The sequence below is a fragment of the Macaca thibetana genome, chromosome 4, assembly GCF_024542745.1.
Source record: "Macaca thibetana thibetana isolate TM-01 chromosome 4, ASM2454274v1, whole genome shotgun sequence".
NCBI classification, from domain to species: Eukaryota; Metazoa; Chordata; class Mammalia; order Primates; family Cercopithecidae; genus Macaca; species Macaca thibetana.
The window spans coordinates 141522645-141542969 of NC_065581.1; the positions used below are offsets into that span (position 1 = coordinate 141522645).

The following is a 20325-nucleotide window of genomic DNA, read 5'->3' on the forward strand; positions in this document are numbered from 1 at the left end:
ACTTTATTCATACCCATATTCAAGGGTCATGGAGACCTTAAAAGCCAACATTATTTTTGAACTTCACGGCTCCCTCATTCTCCCACAGCCCCACTCCTTGCTCGAGCCCTCGACCCCTCCTTCCATCTCCACACACCCACAGTGATTTCAAACTATAGGCCTCCCTCACGGTATAAAGAAAAATAACTACCTTTTGTTACAGAACAGAATTCTTCCATTTACAAAGACTGCTAATACTGAGTGCTGGGTTTATGAGGTAATGTTACAGGGTCTATATCTAGATATACTCTGCAGCTGCACGGCTTTGTGATTTCCAACTCTCTGAGTATAATACAAAGTCAAATGCCAATTCAAAAAATAAATTTTAGAGCCAGCATGATCAAATCAAGGGACAATGATTCCTTTTGCGCTATCCATTTGAGCAGCATCTTACATCAACATTAGTACTATCAGCACCTGGCCTGACACCAGCTGCTCTCGTTCCCCAAACTAAAAATAAGATGCCTAATCTAAAATAGTGAGAGACAATATGAAGGAGCCATTTTCATTAAAGGGTTATTTCAATTTCTCAACGACAAGAAAAATAAATGATAAACATATGTAAATATCCAGTGGCTATGTCTCAGTTCTACAGAATTCCCCTTTCAGGTCAGCGTTTTTTATACTCTTCCAAACTGTCAATTTGTATAATGATCTAGTGACATGTGATTGGCTGGCATGTAATATTATTCATTAAAACACAATAGCAACAGCCCAAATGAATCCCCATCAATGTCCTTGGTGTAAACCATCAGCTGCTTTGTTTCTAAGGCCAATTCATTGTGAAACAGCTAAAGTGTTTCCCCCCCATGGTTTGTGATATATTCATTCTAATTGTTTCTTGAATGAGGCCTAAAACTGCAATTTTAACTTGACATGTCTTATTTGTAAGTCTCTTACAGAAGAATGGATAAAAGTAATATTTTAAGTTTCAAATTTTAAGTTACGTAGCATTTTCCTATAGACTTTAAGCAAAATCAAAAGCGTTGATGGGTACAGCTACATAGCAAAATGTTGGCAACAATATCCCAGTTAATTTCAAGCAAGTATCAAATTTTAAGAAATTCAATTCAGTTACAAGATACATAAATAAATATACTACTGGTCAACCTGTGATCTCCACTCATGATCTGCAGAATGGCTGGCATGGAGGGATTCTGGTTTGGCACAACCACCTAGATCCTGTCTTGACTTATTCATCTGTAAAGCATCTGGATGGTCAGCATGGAAAGGCAGAGGGAGTATACTGGTTCCACCACACTCTCCTCTGTTGCTGCCACATAAATGCGAAGTGCATCTACAAACATGTGTCTACAGAACTGATCAAGACCACTTATAATACAGGCATCTTATTTAAAAATCTCCAACAAAAATTAAAAGTTACCTTTTGTCCTTTTCATTTCATCATTAAGAAACAATTTCTTATTTTCTTCTCTGTTCCAATAGTGTATTTTCTAGTGCCTATATATAAACACTAAAAGTTTATTTAGCTACATAAGCAGGAGAATGAGAAACTCTGAGTAATTAGTGAACTGCCATATATACACTAATCACTATATCCTTTGCATTGGTCACACCCTTTTTGTCCTCCTCTCTTTTAATACTTTCTTCTTAGTCCAGTGGGTGGCACACAGCAGATGTTGATTGGAGTGTTTTGAAAGATTTTTATTTTGAATACAGCACTGCTCTAGCATGGTATTATTATAAGGACGCTGATGACAACTAAATTCAAGGCTATTAAGGGCTTAAATGTGACATCTCAGTTCCGGGACCTTATCTTTAGAAAATACAGAGAATATTATCTACCTTTTTTTTTTAAGTGACAGGTTATCATATAAAATATACCATTATCAAACTGCTCTTTTCATTCTTCTATTTTAGGAAAGTACTATTGGAGCTGAAAAAAATCAAGCATAACTTCTGCAGCAATGAGCAAACTCTTTCTCATAAATCTGTAGTGTTGGTCATGCTTCCCAGCTTTCCATTCTAGTCCAAGAGTTAATTTGGGGACTGGCACAGATTTCTACTTTTAAAAGCTACTCACTGGTGTCCCTTTAACATCTCTTTACTGGAAGTGCATCCTAAATAATTACCCTGCTGATACGGAGCATCTCCAAGGGCATGTCCAGAACCAGCTTTCCATTGCGTTGCTTTAATTGGGTGCTGTTCTTCTTCCTTCCACTTTTCTTTAAATTAGCAAGTAAGACTCAGAATCCTCCAGACTCAGTTCAGACTGTATTTTCTAATTAGATGATTGGAAAACTTTAATTAATAAGATGACCCCAACATAAAAATCAGGTCATATTGTTAAGCACTTATAACTTACAAATTTTAGCAAGCACTGACTTTTGCAAGTCAGCCAACTTTGTTAGTTCTCAACAATCCTTTAATTAGGCTAGACAGAAAGTAGCATGCACTAATGTGTGTCCTGGCTAAATTCCAGTGGGGGATAATTGCAATCTGGCCTACCTAAACTTCCACTGGCTTCAATTGAATACAGTAGTCTTTCTCCATTCTGTCTCTATTTCATTCTGCATTGATGCTATTCGTAAGGCATACAGATGGAAGACTCCTGCTTTTCACCCTGAGCACTGCAGATTATCTATTAATGAGCCTGTTGAAAACTTACCACATCCAGAAGAACAATAGACTAAGAAATAAAGAATGTATTCTGAGTTAACCCACTCTCCTCGCATATAGCCAGAACACCTGACGAAGTTAACACCTATGATCGGTATCATTTTCATTCCCCCTTTGCTCCCATCCTACACATCCTACATTCACTACACAGACACACACAGACAAACACACACCTTTCCACTCACCTGGACTTTCAGTGGACCCAAGTACATCCTTGGAGAACTGCAAATAAGATAAGCCTCATTTACATCTAGTTCTAAGTTTATAGCATTTTGTTTGTTTGTGTTGCCTCTATTATTGCTATTTTGTCTGGTTCTTTCTTACAGAAAAAAGCATGAGGTGATATATGAATTTCCTCTACACAAAAATGAGGCCAGAAATGCCTGGTTCTTCCAGAGAAAGGCAATTTAAGATGCAAGATTTAATCCTAAAACCATCAAGTTAAAAGGACCTTCAAGAAGTCTTGTAATTTACTCCCTTTTCTGCAGGCATGCAAATTAGAGTCCACCAAAAAAGTGTTACCGAAAGAAATCAAATTGGATCAAGCGAAATTATACAGCAGATAGGATAATTTAAAATTATCTGTTTTACTATGCTTCTTTGGCAATAACTGGGCCTTCTGGTGAATTAGGATATCAAATATTAAAATTCTTGCTGAACATTCTTGGGTTTGGGGGATCACCTAAAAAATGTTAATAGCTTAAGATTATTTCAAACAGAAGTTCCTGGTTATGATTCGTGTGTGTGTGTATGTGTGTGTGTGTGTTACCATAAGAAGTTTTAAAATTTGTTAGAGTCTAAAAAATAATTTTTAAATTTACAATCATATTGTTCTTAACTCTTATTCAAATATTTTATTGACTTAAAAACTCATAATTGGACCTAAAACTTCTACATTCAGAAAAACGTGTTTGCCCTGCATGTCAACAATAATTATATGCCTGAAAATTAATATGCATTCCTATCTTAAATCTTTTCTAAGACATTTCATGAAGAAACATATACTATATGCATATTTTAACAGAATATTGCAAATAGGAGAAGACAAATTAAAAGTGTCAAATATTCATCAGCAGTTTTTACTGGCACTAAAAGAAAGGTGACATTCACTGAGTCTTAGATGAAATCCACCTGGCTCAAACTAAACTGAGTAAAACAGCCAAAAGAATACTGAAGGCTTGGTTGAGGACATAATTGACCATAAAAAGTAGCTTTCAAATAAATCTAGATTCAACATTGCATCTCCAGTCAATACTCCCACAAATGCTTATTCAGCACTCCTCTTTCCTAATGTATGTCTCAACCTACCTTCCAATCTTCTTTTACTTTCATCCTGTTTATTCCCCGTGCCTTCATATCCACTATTCATGTGCCTATTCTCCTCATTTACCACTGGCTTAGAAACACACCAAAATAATCTAAGGAGTTTTCAAAATGGCTAGATGGCTGGGTTGCCTCCCTGAAGATTCCATTTTCATAGGTCGAGGGGATGGAGGAAGGGGCGCTGGTGTTGACATCTTTGAAAACTCCAGATAATTCTGACACGAGCCTCAGGGTAAAGAGCGTGACTCTCAAAGGTCTGCAACCGTCAGGCTCCAGTCTGGTCTTTCCCTTCACAATCTCCTCAGCTGCCCTCTGGACAAGTCAAACTGTAAGATGAAGAAGTGTCCTGTTATGTCTAAGTGCTCTTTCCAGCTCCTTACATTAGCTCAGAGGATCTCCACAAAGGTACTATTTTGCTATGTGACAAAATCTAGAGACGCTTTGGTTGTCAAAACAGGTGTATGCCACTCCAACTAGTGTATAAAGGCCAGAGATGTTGCTAAACATCCTATAATACACAATACAGCCCCTCCCAACAAATAATTATCATTCCAAAATGGCAGTGTTGTGAACATTGAGAAAAATGCTTCACCTGAAGCCTACCTTACTCTTTTCCATAATCACTCCATTCACGTATTCATTAAACAAACATTCCTATTCCTCCAAAATCATCCCCCCACCATCCAGTTGTCTCCAGACTTTCCCTAAACATCATTCTGTTCCAGTTTACTTTCATCTGCTTACACCAAACTTTCCCCAAACTCTCACCAGTATGTACAATCCCCAGAACAATCTTTTTCTCTCCTCACTGTTTCTCTTAGGTTCCTTATTTCCAAGCATCTTTTAAAAAACCAAAATGTACAATGATGATTTTTCTAACAGCTGAGCTTCATTGCCTCCTATTCTTCTCAATAACTAGACCCTCTACCAATTAGGTGTCCAATCAAGGGCCTTGTGTCATCCAAGAAGTGATCCTCTTCAAGATCTAGACTTTTGTTCTTGTCTGTTACCACCACCACCTTACCTCTCACTTCCTCCATTGTCTCACTTCTGCTGTACCCACCTCCTTACTCTCAAATGTTTGCCTGGCATTTCAATCACCTAACTACCCCTTCTCATTCTGACAGCATGGTTTCCCACCCACGCCTACCTGTGCTCAGACTTTTTATTCTCACTATCATCTTAGAGTTCTCACAAGCCCTGCAACTTCAATTTTCTGCTTTTTCATTCCAATTCTTAGAAATGTGGGTACTGATGGAGAAATAATTGGTTCTCTTACAAATGCTTGCCACCTAATTTCACCAGGGACTTTGAAGCAGTTTAGCAATCTTTTAATTTATTACTACTCTGCCCTCACCTTCCCCACAGGGCTTGCTCCAAACCTCAAGCGTTCACTCTCACATTGTGTTGTTTCTTATTCTACTATAGGGCACTGGGACATGCACCTTGATGATTAACATCTACAGACACCTATAGACCCGTATCCTATTCTATAAGGTCCCAAACTCCTTCCAAGGAGCTCAAGTTCATCTATGAACCAAACTGAATCAGACTCCTACCCCTTCCATTCCCTAAGTCACCTCACAATTCTTCCCTACTTGCCACTCAACTGGAACCTTCATTGTCCCACACATATTCTCTTTCATTCTCACCTTTCTACTACCATCATTTCTTCCACCTGGGATGCTCTTTTCTGCAATCTCTAACTATAGAAATCCTCCCTATCATATACTAGGCCCCCATATATTGTTTGATCAACCTATGAGGAGATAACTAATCCTTCCCATAAATTTCCTTTGTATTTTATTCTCACTTCTCTTAAGTTCTTACCATGCTGCCCTATACTAAGGGTATATCTACATGCAACATTTAATCTCCTTGACAGAGGTCAGTTTGGTTCTACTCCCCAACCCTACTCCGGGCTTCTCAAATTTTGCATTATACACACACACTTGCACACTATATACACACACATGCGTGTGTATATATGTATATCTTTACAATATATAGCTGTATATATCAAGTATGTACATAGTCTCTTAAATGTTTCCTGGGTTCAAAGTAACTGAATCAAAATTGATAAGCAGAAGCTCTTCATGAAATGGCAGACAAATAAAATTAAGAATTTATACTAGGGGTTTTCATCTCAGTTTCACAGATTGAGTTCACAAGTTTTTGAAGCCCATTTTCCTGGTAAGAGAGTAGCTTTTATCAGATTTGCAAGATTCCATGCCAAACAAACTAAAAACAAACCAAAAAAGTTCAAAACTACTGCTCTAGAGATATGAAAAATAAAGACAAAATTAACTTTGTTATTTATGTTCTGATTTAACAAAACCCTTGGAAGTAATGTTGTATCAAATGCATTAAATACTAGATAATGTGAATTAAACTTATATGAATTAACACTTTTAAATGGGGCAAAATGACCCAGACATCCACATTTATGTCTCACCAAAATTGATCTTATTTACAGTAAGTATAAGTGTGATTTTATAGCACACAATGAATGAAATACAGTAAAACATGCTTAGCTTCTAGCATAATAAGTAATACGGCTTAATAAATTAATAAATGATAAAGAACAGGTTGCAATTTAAACTAATCTTAAATTATTAAAACCACTAGATACTAGATTTATGACAGAAACATGGCTTGACATTCTTCTCAGTTACATCATATCCTAATTGCCAAAGGGTAGAAACACACACTTAATTTATTCAGCACATGTTCATTATGCTATTCGTATGTGGACATTTCATAAATCCTACTTGATGAAGCTGATTTAGTAATTACTTAATTTCCTCCCACTATTCATTCATTACTTCATTCACTTTTAAATGATCATGACTGCAATACAGCACTGCAGGCTAAGAACCATTCCAGGCAAATGCTTTTCAGGGTCTTCATCTCCCAACATCCAGGGCAGGGTCTGCACATCTGGCTCTTCATCCATTGCATGTAACATTTTTATTCACATTACGAAAGATTAAGTTAAAAGATGTAGGAAATATGCAACGACCCTAGTCTGTGTGTAAAGTTTGCATCAAATCACTATATAAACTTCAAAAAAAAAATTCACTGGGGTTTATTTCTCTCGGTGTAAGGGAAAAAAATATGACACAAGTTTAATGTCCTTAACAGAGTGTGAGTAAAGGTAGGTACAGTAACACAGTGATCATTAACACCTCTTTCTTATGAAAAGAAAGTGAAAACCACAGGTCTCCCTTAAGGATTTTAATAAAAGAGGAATATAATTAAATGTCACCAAATATTGTTGTTGCAAGATTTGTATTTATTAAACGTAAACTGAACTTAATGCTATTTGCCTGATTTTTAAGGCAGCTTTTCTAAATAAAAATAAATCTATTAGAGGACAGTCTATAAAATGGTAAACTGGAAATGCATTGCCTCATATATCTAAGAGCCTGTGAAACTTCCCAGGAACATTTTTGATAAAACCAGAAATATGTTCTTAAGAAAATTAATCTATGAATTCATTCATGATAATTCAATTTATTGTGGATTCCAATTCATAATGAATTTTAAAACATTGTTTTAAGTAGAGTACTACTTAATTGCTTTTGAACTGTTAGACATTCAGGAGTTGCACCCACCCCTCCACACCCTGCCTTGTAGGAAAATGAAGGAAGCCTTTAACTCCAGGTGCATAGAAAAGGCAAACTCATAAATGCTACTGAACGGCTATAATTTAACTACTATCTTTTGGGTGAATAAAATGGAACCACATTTTATAAAACATGGTCAAAAATGAAACTCCATTAATTCCTGTTGATAAGGGTAAGAAACACATAATCCTATACATCGCTCCAATATTTGAGAAAATCTCAGGCTATAGGTTCACTACTCACTAAAGTTGTGAGCATCTTTTATTTAAAAAGAAAAAAGATTAAAAACAAAAAAAGGCTCAGAGCTCTTTATATACCAACTATGTATCATCAAATCTATATTTTGAGATGAGTTTCGCTCTGTTGCCCAGGCTGGAGTGAGTGGCATGATCTGGGCTCACTGTAACCTCTGCCTCCCAGGTTCAAGCAATTCTCATGCGTCAGTCTCCTGAGTAGCTGAGACTACAGGCATGTACCACCATGCCCTGCTAATTTTTGTATTTTTAGCAGAGATGACATTTTGCTGTGTTGGCCAGGCTGGTCTCGGACTCCTGACCTTAGGTGATCTACCAGTCTTGGCCTCCCAAAGTGCTAGAATTACAGGCATGAGCCACCACACCTGGCCAAATCTACAATAGTTTCTAAAAGGCTTCAAATATGTAATTATGTAACAGTTTCCAGTAACTAGGGGTACACATATCCACAAACCCTAATCTCATCCCTGCACTTCAAAGCAATCAGGTAAAACCTTCATAGAGCATCTCTTATAGGGTACCTTATCTCTAGCTTACAGACTAACAAGAGAGTGAGGTCAGAATCACTGTGCCCACCAGGATGAATTATGATTCCCAGGAACAAGGTGCCTTCCACCACTGCAGGTGCCAAAAGAAGTGCTCAACCCCAGGACAATCAGCACAGCCCTTCTCCGGGGGTCAAGACCACAGAAGGCAGCACTCCAACCCAGTATAATTTTCTCTTCTCCTTGTGGCTTGCAGAGGTTCTTTCAACTTTTGTGTCCAAGTGGTGTCAGAGACTGTAATACAAACAATACTCTGGGCGATCCACCTTGTATATCTCTTATGGCTACAAGCCTGTGTAGGTTAGGATACTATGAATTCCCTACCACCGAACAGTTCACATGTAACATAGACCCTTCCATCATTTGATACACGGCTGTCAGTTAAAGGATTTGAAATATCTCCTTATTCTGTTGTGTAATTAGCATAATACAGATGCACACAAAGACTTCTGTTAAGAATAGGGTGTACCAATTTGATTCCTCCATTTCAAACTAAGACTCATTTGTTTCCAAATAATGCAACATTGTTGGGGGTTTTAAATGTGTTACTGTTTTAGAGTGTAATGCATTGATTAAAAAACAAAAGTCAGTATGAGGACTCTTCACCACTCCCCCGCCTAAGGCAAATATGTAGGCTGAGATGCTGGAAAAGCTAGCCTGGTTATAGATGTAGGATACGGACATTGCTCCTCATCCACTGCCTTAAAACGAAAGTGCTTCTGCAAATGCCCTCTCCAAGGTGTTCCAGAGTTCTAAATATCAGAAGTTCCAAAACTAATGCAACACGTCAACCTCTTTGCCATATCAGCAATTGGACTTGATTGAGTTTCAGTTAAGGGTTTTTAGTGTTTGAAACATAATTTCAAGAAACTCAAGTGAACATACATAATATAAAATAGCCAAGCATCTGAAAACAAGTTTCTATTCATTTGTTTTAATCACTTGATAATATTTTATATTCTTAAACATCTTTATGCATTATTTGTTATGCATCTGTTTAATCAGTTGAGTTTCTGTACTGAATTCTTAATCTTTAAATATTGTTTAGGCCATCACTGAATATTAACTTGTAGACTGCATCATTAGCCTGGAGTAATATTTCCCTGAAAAGTATTGCTGAAAATGCTAGTTCCACGGAAGATAAATAGGGGATATCAGAAAAAGACATTTCTTGGTTCACTGCAAGCACTCTAAATATTTGCTGAGTTAAATGGAATTAAGCAGGTGTTTAGTGCAGGACTTCCTGTAGCTGCTAATATGCTAATATGCACTGTGACCCTCGAGGGTGGGGGGTGGTGGGAGGGATAAGAGTTCTTGCTCAGTACAATGACTTGCTGAACTAGTGTCGACAGAACACAGTTTTAGAAATACTGGCCTGAAGAACAATGTTGACTTGTTTGTAAAATCCAAGTTTCATTTTAATGAATACTTAAAGTAGGTATATCAGGCACATGGCATACTATCTAGTTCAAACCACTTGTACCTAGTGTTTTAATCCTTATTTATACAGCCTCACAAAATTTATGGGTGGGTGAAGAAAAAAATGATTGTATGAAAAAAACTAGTTGTTCTAACTAGGGCCACTGGCCATTAACAACCCTATAACTACTCCTGGGCTCACTAGATGAACTGTTCTGAAAGGTTAAACCATTAAAACTGCAAAGATATTAACTTTAAGCACATTCTCTCCCCTAGATACTTCTATTCTATAGGGTAAATAGGTCAGGAATTATTTGCCCTATTTTTCAAATGAGGAAACAGCACCCAGAAATATAAATGTCTCGGGCAAAGTCATAGTTATTTAGCCACCCAATACAGAAGCACTAGACTCCTTGGTATATTAAAATCCAGCTTCTAACTTAGCCCAGTACTTTTTCAGCATCTCTCTTTCTCTCTCTCTCTTTCTCTCTCTCTCTCTCTCCTCTCTCTCTCTCCTCTCCTTCTCTCTCTTTTCTCTTTCTCTCTCTCCTCTCCTTCTCTCTTTCCTCTCTCTCTCTCCCCCCTCCTCTCTCCTCCCTCTCTCCTCTCTTCCCTCTCCTCTTCTCTCTATCTCTCTTTCTTTCTCTCTCTCTCTCTCTCTCTCTCTCTCTCTCTCTGCCCCCAGGGCTGTGCTTACCCTAATGAGTGGCTAGGCTAGTAAAGAGAGGCAGGTGAAGGATCCAATTATGTTCTAGCATTACCAGACATGAGGGTGCTTGCTTTCAGATTCTTCTGTATTTCAATTCATTGCAAAGACACAAATGCGCTGAAAAGACCTTGCATTTCTCCTATTTAAACTTCTGAATAGAACTAAGCTGGAAGTCAGAAATAGGTCCTGGAGAAAAGTTTTCTTTCATATCAGTAGCAGGACATAGGAAGAATTGAGTTAATTATCTAGTTGGATTGAAGAATTTCAAAAACTAGGTTCATGTTCTCTTGTAACACCATTAGGTGAAGACACATATTATAGGCCAACAGTTCTCAAAATTTGGTGCCTGATCATCAACATCAGCATCATCTGGGAATTCCTTAGAAATACAAATTCTCTTGTCCTGGCACAGACCTCTGGAGTCAGAAACTCTAAGGGAGGGCCCAAAAATCTATGTTTAAAAATCCTGCAGGAGATTCTGATGCACACTTAGGTTCAAAACGTGTTCAAGGATATTCAATACATATTTTAAATAACATATTTACTCTCTTTCTTCCCAAGTACAATAATTATGGCAAATATTATTAGTCGATGGTGGTCTGGATGAATTTAGGATCTGGAGCATGTAAAAAACAAACAAGCAAACAAACAAACAAACAAAAAACAGGCAAATAACATTATTGTGCACTGGTCATTCCTTGAGGAGTGGTTTTAAAAACAGCTGGATTTTTTAAAAAATGAATATATTTTTTCTTTCCATATAATCCATTTTAAGCATACATATCAAATTTCTAAGACCCTGTTGCATGGTTATCTGTCAAAAGTCGGCCCAAATGCATGGGAACAGCAATGGATACTTGCTCTGAAGAGGGGAGCTTCCCCTTCTGCCCTTTTATTCTCTAGTCCATACACCAGCTGCTCATAGTTGTCAAACCCCAAGATTACCCAAGTCGGTCAGGTTTGGACAGTAGCCTGACATCAATCCACCCCACCCTCTAAACCTAGGTGTTGACTAACGGGTCACTAAGGAATTAGTAGGTAGGTACTTAATTCCTTCAGTAAAACAAACATGAGAGGCTGCTATGATTTTATTTCACATGGAAGGGATGCAGTGTGGCACAGGTTCAGAGTCAGGTTGAGATTCAGACAGACCCGGGTTTGAATCCAAGCTTCTCCACTTACTAAGAGGGTGACTTAAAAACACAGCTTAACTTTTCAAGGCCTCCATCTCCTCCCTGGTAAAGTGAGGATATTAATATCTATTACCTACCCCTTAGGATTACTGGAGAGGATTCAGCGGAAAAAAAAAAAAAAAAAAAAAAAAAAAACATATTTAGCCAAGAATAAGCTTCCAATAAATAATAATGTTTTCATTATTGTTTATTTTATAAAACTAGATTTTAAAAGCATAATAAATTATTTAAAAATGCATGAAATGAAAAAATAATTTATTTCAAAATGCACATAAAAATCAGTTTATATGTAGCATTTCAAGGAGTTTTTACAGGGATCAAGTTAGCATGGGATCCACAAGTAGCTGAAAAGGTAAAAATTATAAGCCTTTGAAGATACCTTATTCTTATTCCAGGTTGGAAAAACAGAAAGAGTCTATATCCTGCATAAGACTAAATCTTAGAATATTCCTATAAGCTAGACTCAGTGCCTGTTTTATAATTTAAGGAAAGAAAAAGAAAAATACTTATTTCAGGAAGATGAAGCTAGTAATTTCTTTATATATTGAGAATTTTATATCTAAACATAACTGAAATATTTTTTAACAAAAGAAAAAAAGCATAACAAATTTATTACATGCCCACATGTGCACAGGAGTATTACAAAGCATGAACTGAAATACTAAAAGAAGAGAAAACCAAGTTATACATTTCATTTCTACCATAATCTGGAGAAAGAAAATGATATATAATTTTATCTTGTTCCTTCATAATTTTTAAATATGTTTTAATATCTTGGGGATGCTAAGAACAAAGGCTTCATATAATTTTATTTCCATCCTATAGAAATTAGGAGTAAGTAGAGTACTTATTCTATCACTGTTACGAAAAAAAGTAGCCCTACATACATTGTATCTTGATGGCTTATGTATTTTATTATATTGAAAATAAACAACAATCAAGTTTCCATGAGGGGAAAAAAATAACAAAAATCAGAAGAGTTCATTATATCAGAAAAAAAAAAAAAAAAAACAGGAAACAAATGTTTTTCCTATGTGTGTGTTTCATTTCTGACATTTGTGTGTTATTGGAAATAGCGTAATTTCCATTAATACCAATATGAGTTTCAAACTGCTTAGGAAAAAATGATACTGCGCTGTTTGAAATTCTACCAAATAACAAAACTGAAATACAACCTTTGGAATTTTAGGCATTATTAGTATATACAAACATTTAATGCTATTGGTGCCATAATTTTTGTATTTATATTTCCAGGATCAACATAGAAATGTTAAAATATGTTTCTGTCTCTCAGATTTTATTTCTCTCTAGCACACACATATTAAAAATAAAAAACAAAAAATGAAGACTTCCTATTTTAAGGAATCCCTGACTTCCATTCTGAAATTCTTGACTGGGCAAGTAGAGAATCCGACCTCAAAGTAAAGCAGCGTCGGAGGTAAAGGAGGTAGCAAAGCACATTTGCATTTCTGGGTCATTACCCACACACAGGCCCCATGCCAGAGACGACTCTGGCATTCTTTAGAAAAAAATGCTGCCCATCCAAGCCTTTATTTGAGGAAGCAGGGAACAGCTCCACATGGGTTGACTTTTTGAAACTTTAGCTGTATTCAAGAAAAGAAGTCGCTACCTGCTTTGTGAACGAAGAAACAAAGCTGGACACTAGAAGAAGTTTCTAGGTATCTCTTGGTATACGTAAGACAGAGCAGAGTAGTGCTAAATTACAGTGAGGATAAATTAAAAACAAAACCATGTCCAACAATATTCAGGATGCATAAATAGAAAACATTTAAAAAGAAGAAAGTTATCATTTTACAACTTAGCAAACTCAACATATCTTTACATAAGTTTCTAAAGTATTGTATGGAGATTTTCAGTCATCTTCATGAATAAGTTTGGTTAACAACTTCAAGATTTTATCATCAATGGCATCTGAATCCTAAAAAGTTAAAATTCTCTGAGCCAGGAAGTTTTGTGGCAGATAAAGTTCTAAACTTCCCAAGAACTGTCAAACTTGTCAAAAGTATACTAGAAATATCATAAGATTCTACCTGCACTTTTCAAGCTACTTCATGGCAATGCTTTATTTTCTAAAAAGTAATAAAATAGCACATGAATAGAACACTGCATAAAACCACGATCACTGAAGTATTCCATAATTATAATAAAATTGTTTTTAATTTAGTCTACACTCAGGACATCTTAAGGAAAAAAAAAAAAGTGTATCTTTGAAAATGGTTAGCAATCCTGAGATACAAAGTAACTGATCATTCTCAAGTTTCAAATGTAATCCTTCACACAGCTGCACACACAATGTGTACTAACCTAATTGTTAGTTGCACCTGCTCCAAGTTAACAATATTTCATACAGTTCATGGCAACAGTGGCATTTTTCAAGTGTTAATCTGTGGAGTGTAAATCTAAACTTTCTTTCAATAGTTTATGACATGTTTTGTGCCACCCAGGGGTCTAATGTACAAAATATGGGATTTTGAGTTTCTTTACTTGAAAACAAATCTGTCCTTTCAGTCTAAATTAAGTTATATTCTTTCATATTTTAACAGTATTTTTTCACACTGAGAGATATCAGAGTTTTTTTTCAATATTTATAAAAGAACTCTGATTCAATCACACATTGGGGTAAAAAATGCCAAAACTTTCACAACCTGCTGAAAGTTACAAATAGTAAATAAGAAGTTAAATACTTCTTGTCCTACACCACTACAACCACTACTGCAAATGCAGTGATGATTTTTGTTACTATCTGAAATCTTCAGTTTCTGAGTATTAAGGACAGCAACGATAAAAAGAAAATTACCTTCTTGAGATTATGAGCTTAAGCTCTGGATTCTGCACATGGAGTACATCTGCTTCCAGAGATCATACTCCTTTATGTAGGAATCACCCTAAAATCTGAAGTTGACATAACCATACAACTCAAAGATTTTAATTTATGATACATATGGAGACAGTTTTTCATAAAATGGAAGTTTTGTATTGAATCTCTATGGTCTGAAATTCTAGTTTCTTGTTTTATAAACAGATTTCCTGATTTTTGAGAAGAGTGTGTGTTTATCTATACTTGTAGTCTGCCAAACATTAAATTAAATGTATATTTAACTAATGTAAAGCACAGATACAGAATTCTGACAGGTAAATGTCTCTGGAGAATCCGTCTCTGTCCCTCATTTGTTAAATGGTCAAAACATCGTGTCTGGTCTCATAAAAACCTAATAAATGAGATTACCATATCCACAATACCAAAAGCCACCTCATCCTCTCCTAAGATTAGCTGCAAATTGGTGCAGATGTAAACATCCCTTTAAGTTTATTTAAAATACAAATACTTTGCTTAGAGGACAGATTAATGTTTCCAGAACCTTAATCAAGTCACGTAATAAAGAAACGGAATAAAATTTCTAACTTAGACTCTCTTTGGCCTCAACTGATTTTAAGAAATCTAAGATTTTTCCTGTACAGTTACAAAAAAAAAAAAAAAAAAGAAAAGATGCCCAAATGTTACAAGAACACATACTAAACACTTCAGAAGTAACCAAAACTGGGTTAACTTTTATTTCAGTCAATGGTACATGAGTCATAACTTAGTCTAGAAACCTGGTTTATTTGTAAAACAATCTACTCATAATAGCGCAGACATAAAAAGTTTTTAAAAATCTATTGAGAGCAAAAGGAAAACGTACCCACCCATCTACTTTTTTAGTGCAGGGCTTTGCAACTATTAATTTGCAAAATAATTATTTTATTTAAAATCAAACACTGTATTTCCAAAATGCAACAATTACCAAGAATCTCTGAGGTCCTTTAAGGTGTGATCTTTTCTCCCTATCAAAACAATTGGATTTTCTTTGTCCTTTGTTTTTTGTTCTGCATCTGCATTAACATGGCTGCTAATTATATTAACCTGGTGGCACATAAAGTCTGAATGGGCAAAATCACATGATTCTTATAGAACATAGAACTCCTTAGGATTCCAATGTACGCTTGCTTAGACTGTGCTCTTCTGTATTACAGCTACGACTATTCTGTTAAAGAACCTAGTATAATTCAGAATTTCTGTTTCATAAGTGATGGTGCAACTCTCAAGACACCACTGTATGTATGGATGCATTCATGTACTCAAGAGCATGTGCACATACACACATGTGTGAGCACACAAAAACACAAAGGAGCCTTTAGCTTTATCATTCTACTTTGAATAGTTTCCCTATTGGTATATTTACGTTTTTCTAAAATTAATTTCTTGAGGAGTTTGTATTCATCACACAAAATGTCATATAGATCTAGTGCATACATTTGCCATAAGAAAGCCCTATTATATTAAATGATTAGAAATTAAATCACGTTTTTCAAATTTTAAATTGAAAAGAGCATAAGAATGATCTACACACCCACTCATTCTCACAGTTTTATGCTTTCACACAGTGAATCAGCAAATGTATTATTTTCTGAATAATATATATAAAAAAAGGATGTTTTGAAAACCTTTATACATTTTGGCAGACTTGGCCTAATGGGTTGTTTAACAAAGTAAACTCCCTCATTCTTCTGGTTAGCTTTATTATTAAGAGTAAAAACCCTTTATTGCAAAACTTATATGACTCTATGGAACAGAAAAATAAACTGGTTTACACATCATTGAGAAACTACTACATTCTGAAAATTATATTTATAGTTTCATCTTTTTTTTCTTACAACCAAGTGCATAAGTGCATAAATCACAGATCAAAATAGACACCATCAGATAACTTTCATGGGAAAGAAAAACATCCTAAGACAACACACAACAAAAAGCACTGTTTCAGCTAAATATTAAACAAAGCAGCAATAGCTAACACTCACGGGCTTCACGACAACTGATAAACAAGAACACTTAAGGAATTCCTCTGTCAGTTGCAATGGCAAATCCTTGCTCTTTTGAACACTTTACTGATTGGACACTCAAACATCTTCTGCCTTGTAGTCACCTCAACCTTTATGAAACAATTGTTGAAAATGCGGATGACTATTCCAGTTAATTTATACTTTCTAAGGAAATCTACTTAACGACAAGTGTGAGCAAGTAGATCCTACCTCAAATTAACCACGTAGAGTGGTATATTTTTCATCTCTCAACTCTACTCAGACCCTCCTTCCATTGCCCTTAAGGAATTGAAATTCAGAGACATGACGTTTTCCACTATTGGTTCCTTGCCTCTTTGCAACTGTACAACATTCCTCAAAAAGTACACACAATTCTCCATCCTATAGGATCAGACAACAGTATCTATTTCAGGAGCAATAATAAGCAAAATGTAAGACAGAATATTTTTTCTTGGAATTGTCTGTTAATTGTGATTTAAAGGTACTGGTTCTGTCTATGACAATGGTGTTGCTGAGTTCATCTAAGTATTTTTGTTCAATCTGCACACTTTAAAAACTCAATGTGGCTTCTAAATGAGACTGTTGTAAGGATACAATCTGCCCTGAATAGTGGTTTTTTTAGAGCATTATACTTAAAGACAACATTTTCCTAAAAAACATATCTATGAATAAACAAAGATACTGCAAAATTAGTATAGAGAAAAGTCCAAAATTCCATATTTCTCTGTTTAACACCTGTACAGTAAATTGTAGGTGACAATCACGTTGTTACATGAATAGGAATTCAAAGCATAAAGAACAAGAGCTACACCTTGCTTTGCCTAAAGAAATTAAAGACAAGTTTAACCCGCACCTGTCAAACTGTCTTAACAGGGACACAAATAGGTGGGAGCGGAAAGGCTCACCTCTCCTGTACCCCAGAGTGCGTCTCCCTGAAATCATCTTAAATATAGGCAATATATCTGTCACCTTCTCTTTTATTTTTTTCTTCCATGCAAGTCAATGGCAGACCCTTTACTGCACTCCCGTGCCCATTATCTCAAAGACACATTACAGAATAAGGGGACCCAAGTGTCACTTACCAGTTGCATGCCACAGATAAAGATAAGCGTGCACCTGCCACTGCAATAACCCATGGTTTCCGAGACCCCTGCCACAGCCAGACTGTCCCACGTCGGCCACCGTCGAGCCCCCACTTTATCCAATCAGATCGCGGGGAAGGACAGGCAAACCTGCGGAGGGCTCGGGGGCTCCGGGCTGCTGCTGCCAGCGTCCTGGGAAGTGACAGGCATTAGGACCTGCTGGTGCGGCGGCGGCGGCGGCAGCTCCAGCCGCGCCCGCCACACATACCTTCACTCGCTCGGTGCACACGCCGCGCCGCAGGCAGTGCCGCCTGCGGAGACGCGCCCGGGGCCCGCAGGGGCAGCAGCGGCAGCCTGGCAGCGCCGCCGCGCCCTCGGGCATCTGGCCCCCGAAGTTTCGCCCCCGCCGCTCCCCGCGCCGCTCGCCTCACGCCCCCCAGCGCGGCCGCCGCCCGACGCGCGCTCGCCCTGCGCTCTCCGCGCGCCGGCTCCGGGGGCGGCAGAAGCGCGCGCGGGCCGCTGCCCGCCTCCCTGCGCAGCCCGCGGCTCTCTGCGCCCTGCGTTGAGGGGCCCGGCGGGCGGGGGTGGGGCTGGGAGCGGGGCGCGGGCCGAGCGGAGGCGTCCGGGCTCCGCGATCCCCAGCGGCTGCTGCAGCGGCTGCTGCGCGCAGTGATGCGGGTCCGCGCCGCGTCCCAGCAGCGGCGCTGCCCCTCCCTTCGCCCAGATGTGTGAATCCTCCTCCTCCAACAAATCCTTCAACCTGCTCCCCGCCGCCCCCTCCTAGGGGGCCAACTTTGAGGACGGCCGGGGCTGCCGCCCAGGCGGCCGCTGGTGGCGGTGTCTAGGCAGAAAGGAGGGGCGCGAAAGCGGCGGCGGCGGGGACCGGGGCCTCGGGGCTAGGAGTCCGGGCGGCATGACCGCGGTGTCCTGAGCTGGAGTCGGTCCTGCTCCCGGAGCCGGAGCCGAGCCGCGGCACTCTGCGGGAGCGAACCGAGTGTGTGTGCGTGCGGGCGCTCGGGGAAGAAGGGACGAAGAGGAGGGTTAGGGAAGGAGACTGGGGTCATAGAACAAGGGTGTAGCCGAGGCATCCAGAGCGGCAGGAAAGCCCGAGTGGCGGAAGGGCCAGAGGTGGCGAGGAGAAGGGGCGCGGCGGCCCCAGACGCACCGCCGAACACTCGGCTGCCCTGTGCTCCCTAGAATCTAAAGGTCCGGAGCGCAGAGAGCTACGGAGTCGACCCTGTTTGGGGAAGGGGACCGTGTTGCTGCTGGAGTTGGGAAAATTTAGCAACCGGAGCGAATAGGGATGCAATGAGTGCTGTTGCTGCTGATGTTGAAGCATCAAACTGTTGTTTGTTTTCACTTAAAATATTAAAGAGTCGGAGACCAGTTTAATACTCAGTTACTTCAGCCTCACAGACCGTCCCGGCTGGGTGTGGATTCCTAGTGGAGAGGCTCCAGCCTTCGCTGAGCACCCGCCTGAAGCTGTGAAGCGGCTGCTACTTGCGGAGCCAGGCTTCGGAGCCCGCTGCTGCCACCTGCGGGCGGAAAGCTGAAGGGCGCAATATGCTGTCCCAAGTGGCTGCCCCTGGGGCGTGAGTATTTAGGACCAAGTTTCCTTTTTAGCCCGGGCAGCTAATGAAAACAATCCTAACTTTTCCAGGAAGTGAAGATGATTTGTTGAGATCCACTGAGGAAATGACTCATTGGGGTGAAGTGCCGCGATTGATAAGAGGATGGTTTAGGGAGCTAAATAGCAACCAACTCCCTAGCACCCTTCTTAAGAGATTACGATGACAAAACCACATCAAGCAGAGAGCTTTCTGTAGCAAATGCAACTTGGCGCCTAGTGAGAAAAATGGCATTTGTACAGGATGAAGTTATGCTGGGAACCACAAATAAGGATCCCGAATGATTGCTTCCTTTGAATAAACATTATGATGTATCAGAATGACTAAATACAAATAAATTGAATAGGGCAGAGAGACTTTATTCTCCAGAAGCCTGGCACTGAATTTTCAGAAACGATTTGTCAGTCCTAGAGAGCCAAAAAGGGATTAACTGTTAAATTTATGGAGCACAGATATTTTATTGCGATAATGAGAATGTCTACTTTTAATCGCCCCATTTGTAAAGGGGCTTTTCTTCTGAAAAGTGCCTTTCAATGTTTAATAAAATTCCCAAGAGCCCAATATGTGCTCTTAGGCGCTGCAAAGTCTCGAAGGTAATAGTTCCACAACCTTTGGTAGAACAGAAGCCAGAGTTATCTAGTGGAAGATGTTTCTCCTAGTTGTTCTTATTCTGTCTTTATACACGTTAGTTGTCCTGTGCCTGCTAGGGTTATAGGTATTTTGCATTGCCAGACGGAAAGCTGTAAGTTAGTTGACCATTCAAGAAGCTGCTGCCATATTGTCAAAAGAGTTCTGTTACCTCCTTGAATTTATCATAGGAACAACACATTTATATGGATCCCTCCATAATCCTACAGAGGTTTCCCCGCAACCAGCAATAGCCTGAGTAATCTTTAGGTTGTATAGGAAAGCAGAATGCTTTCTGTAGCTGACTCCGGCAGTGCACCACCATAGTTCTTGGACTGTGCCCTTTCAGTCCATGC

At 38.6% G+C, this 20325-nt stretch overlaps 1 protein-coding gene across 2 annotated transcripts in view; it reads right to left on the reverse strand.

Moving 5' to 3' along the window:
- The window catches only part of NKAIN2 (sodium/potassium transporting ATPase interacting 2), a 1020196-nt gene extending 1002403 nt beyond the window's left edge, over positions 1-17793 (reverse strand). The window contains exon 1 of one of the 2 annotated variants that reach the window (XR_007725171.1): positions 17715-17792. Coding sequence is in view for 1 of the 2 variants with exons in the window: in XM_050788729.1 (XP_050644686.1) it covers positions 17715-17768 (54 nt within the window). In the remaining variant the exon portion in view is untranslated. Of the gene's footprint in view, positions 1-17714 lie in introns of both variants that reach the window. The other variant, XM_050788729.1, reaches the window with a different exon arrangement.
- Between the last annotated feature and the right edge of the window lie 2532 nt (positions 17794-20325).